This window comes from Vitis riparia, chromosome 10, assembly GCF_004353265.1.
Source record: "Vitis riparia cultivar Riparia Gloire de Montpellier isolate 1030 chromosome 10, EGFV_Vit.rip_1.0, whole genome shotgun sequence".
In the NCBI taxonomy this organism is placed as follows: Eukaryota; Viridiplantae; Streptophyta; class Magnoliopsida; order Vitales; family Vitaceae; genus Vitis; species Vitis riparia.
This window is the reverse complement of record NC_048440.1, coordinates 4,303,165-4,305,351: the sequence shown is the minus strand read 5'-3', so window position 1 is coordinate 4,305,351 and position 2,187 is coordinate 4,303,165. Positions and strand designations below refer to the sequence as shown.

Genomic DNA, 2,187 nt, shown 5'->3' with positions numbered 1-2,187 from the left:
GTCTCTCTCAATTTTTACGTCAATGACATAAGAAGTTTTGCCCATATCTTTCATGTCAAATTGTTGCAAGAGAAATAGTTTCACCTCATGAAGCAAGCCTAAATCATTTGAAGCAAGAAAAATATCATCCACATATAGGACTAAGAAAATTATTTTGCTTCTACTTACCTTGCCATACATACATTGATTCATAATATTCTCCGTAAAACCAAATGAAAAAAAAACATCGTGGAACTTTAAATACCATTGATGGGATGCATGTTTTAGTCTATATATAGATTTCTTAATCTCGCAAACCATGTGATCATGTCAAAGGACAACTTTGCTATCCACACTTCCTTCCTTATTTAGCCCACACTTGCTGTCCACACTTCTTTCCTTAATTTAGCCCACCATTCTTTCCTTATTTTAGCCCACAATTGTTTCTTTATTTCTCCATTTATTATTCTGTACAGTTAGCATATATTATTTGGCAGATTATAGTTTACATGTATAGGGCTAGAATCATGCTGGAATTTATTTGATTTTATTTGTTTTTCCTTGTAAAGCATCCTTGTAAAGTCTATATATAATATACAAAACTCAAGGCCAAGGTATTCGGTCATTCACACAATATTTTGACATGGTATCAGAGCAAGGTTGCTAATTTTTCTTCCCTCAAATTCTGTTGTCTTTTCGGTTTCGGAGGTGTCTCTCGTGTCTTTCGGTCAAGTCTGTGTTGATCCGTGCTGCATCCAACCACAACTATTTTTCTCAGTATTTCTGTGGCTGTCGTGGGTCAATTTTCTTCTGGGATTTTTTTTGGTCCATCCTTTTGTCTTGGGTTCTATCTATTTTCTATGGATTCCGCACCTTTGTGTGTTAAGTTTACAGGCACAAATTATTCTACCTGGGCATTTCAGTTTGAACTTTTTCTTAAGGGAAAAGACCTTTGGAGTCATATTGATGGCACGGATGTTAAAAAACCATCCACTTTTGACAAATCTCAGGATGTTGGGTCTTCTCCTTCATGGGCTATGCTTGATGCACGCATCATGTCTTGGCTTCTTGGTTCAGTGGAGCCTCATATTGTCACCCACTTGCGGCCCCATTGCTCCGCTCAATCTATGTGGGCTTATTTGAAGAAAGTTTATCATCAGGATAACGATGCTTGTCGCTTTCAATTAGAACATGCAATTGCCATGTTTCAACATGGTAGTCTTTCCATCCAGGACTACTACTCGGCATTTCTGACTCTTTGGCATGAATATGCTGATTTGGTTACAGCGGATGTTCCTATTGCCGCTCTCTCAACTATTCAGACTATTCACACGACTACCCGGCGTGATCAGTTTCTTATGAAACTACGTCCGGAATATGAATCTGTCTGCTCCTCATTACTGAATAGATCTCCTATTCCCTCTCTTGATATTTGTTTTGGTGAGTTACTTCGCGAAGAGCAACGCCTTAGTACTCAAGCTATTTTAGAGCAATCTCATGGCAGTTCTGGGACGACAACTGTAGCTTATGCTGCCCAAGGACGCGGACCACCTATGCATTCTAAAAACTTGCAGTGTTTTTGCTGCAAGGAATATGGGCATATTGCTGCCACTTGCCCTAAGAAGTTTTGTTCTTATTGCAAGAAGAAGGGTCACATTATCAAAGAATGTCGTATTCGCCCCCAGAATCGTCAGGCCCAAGCATTTCAGACTTCGGTTATTGTCCCTCCTGTAGCCACACACGACTCTCCTTCAGCTGCGTGCTCTGTTCCTGCACCTCCTGCACCAGATTACTGCACCCTAGAAATGGTACAACGGATGTTAATTTCAGTATTATCAGCAATGGGGTTTCAAGGTAACAATTCTACTAAACTCTGGTACGTGGACTCGGGGGCCTCTAATCACATGACTAATAATCCCACCGTTTTGTGTCATGTTCGGCCCTACGCTGGTCAATCTTCCATTCAGATTGCCAATGGCGGCTCTTTGCCCATAGCTGCTATCGGCGATGCCTCTTCTAAGTTCACTGATGTGTTTCTTGCTCCTCAGCTTTCCACGAATCTTATTTCTGTTGGCCAATTAGTTGATAACAATTGTGCTGTTAATTTTTCTGGTAATGGTTGTGTTGTGCAGGACCAGGTAACGGGGAAGCCGATCGCGAAGGGACCTAAAGTGGGGCGCTTGTTTCCACTATTTTTACCTGTTCCAG

At 40.9% G+C, this 2,187-nt stretch overlaps 1 protein-coding gene across 1 annotated transcript; it reads left to right on the top strand.

Moving 5' to 3' along the window:
- The first annotated feature begins 839 nt into the window (after positions 1–839).
- LOC117923914 lies at positions 840–1,782 on the top strand. The gene is made up of 2 exons (XM_034842399.1): positions 840–1,694; positions 1,768–1,782. The coding sequence occupies exons 1-2, from the start codon at positions 840–842 to the stop codon at positions 1,780–1,782; spliced, it is 870 nt and encodes a 289-aa protein (XP_034698290.1).
- The last annotated feature ends 405 nt before the right edge of the window (positions 1,783–2,187 follow it).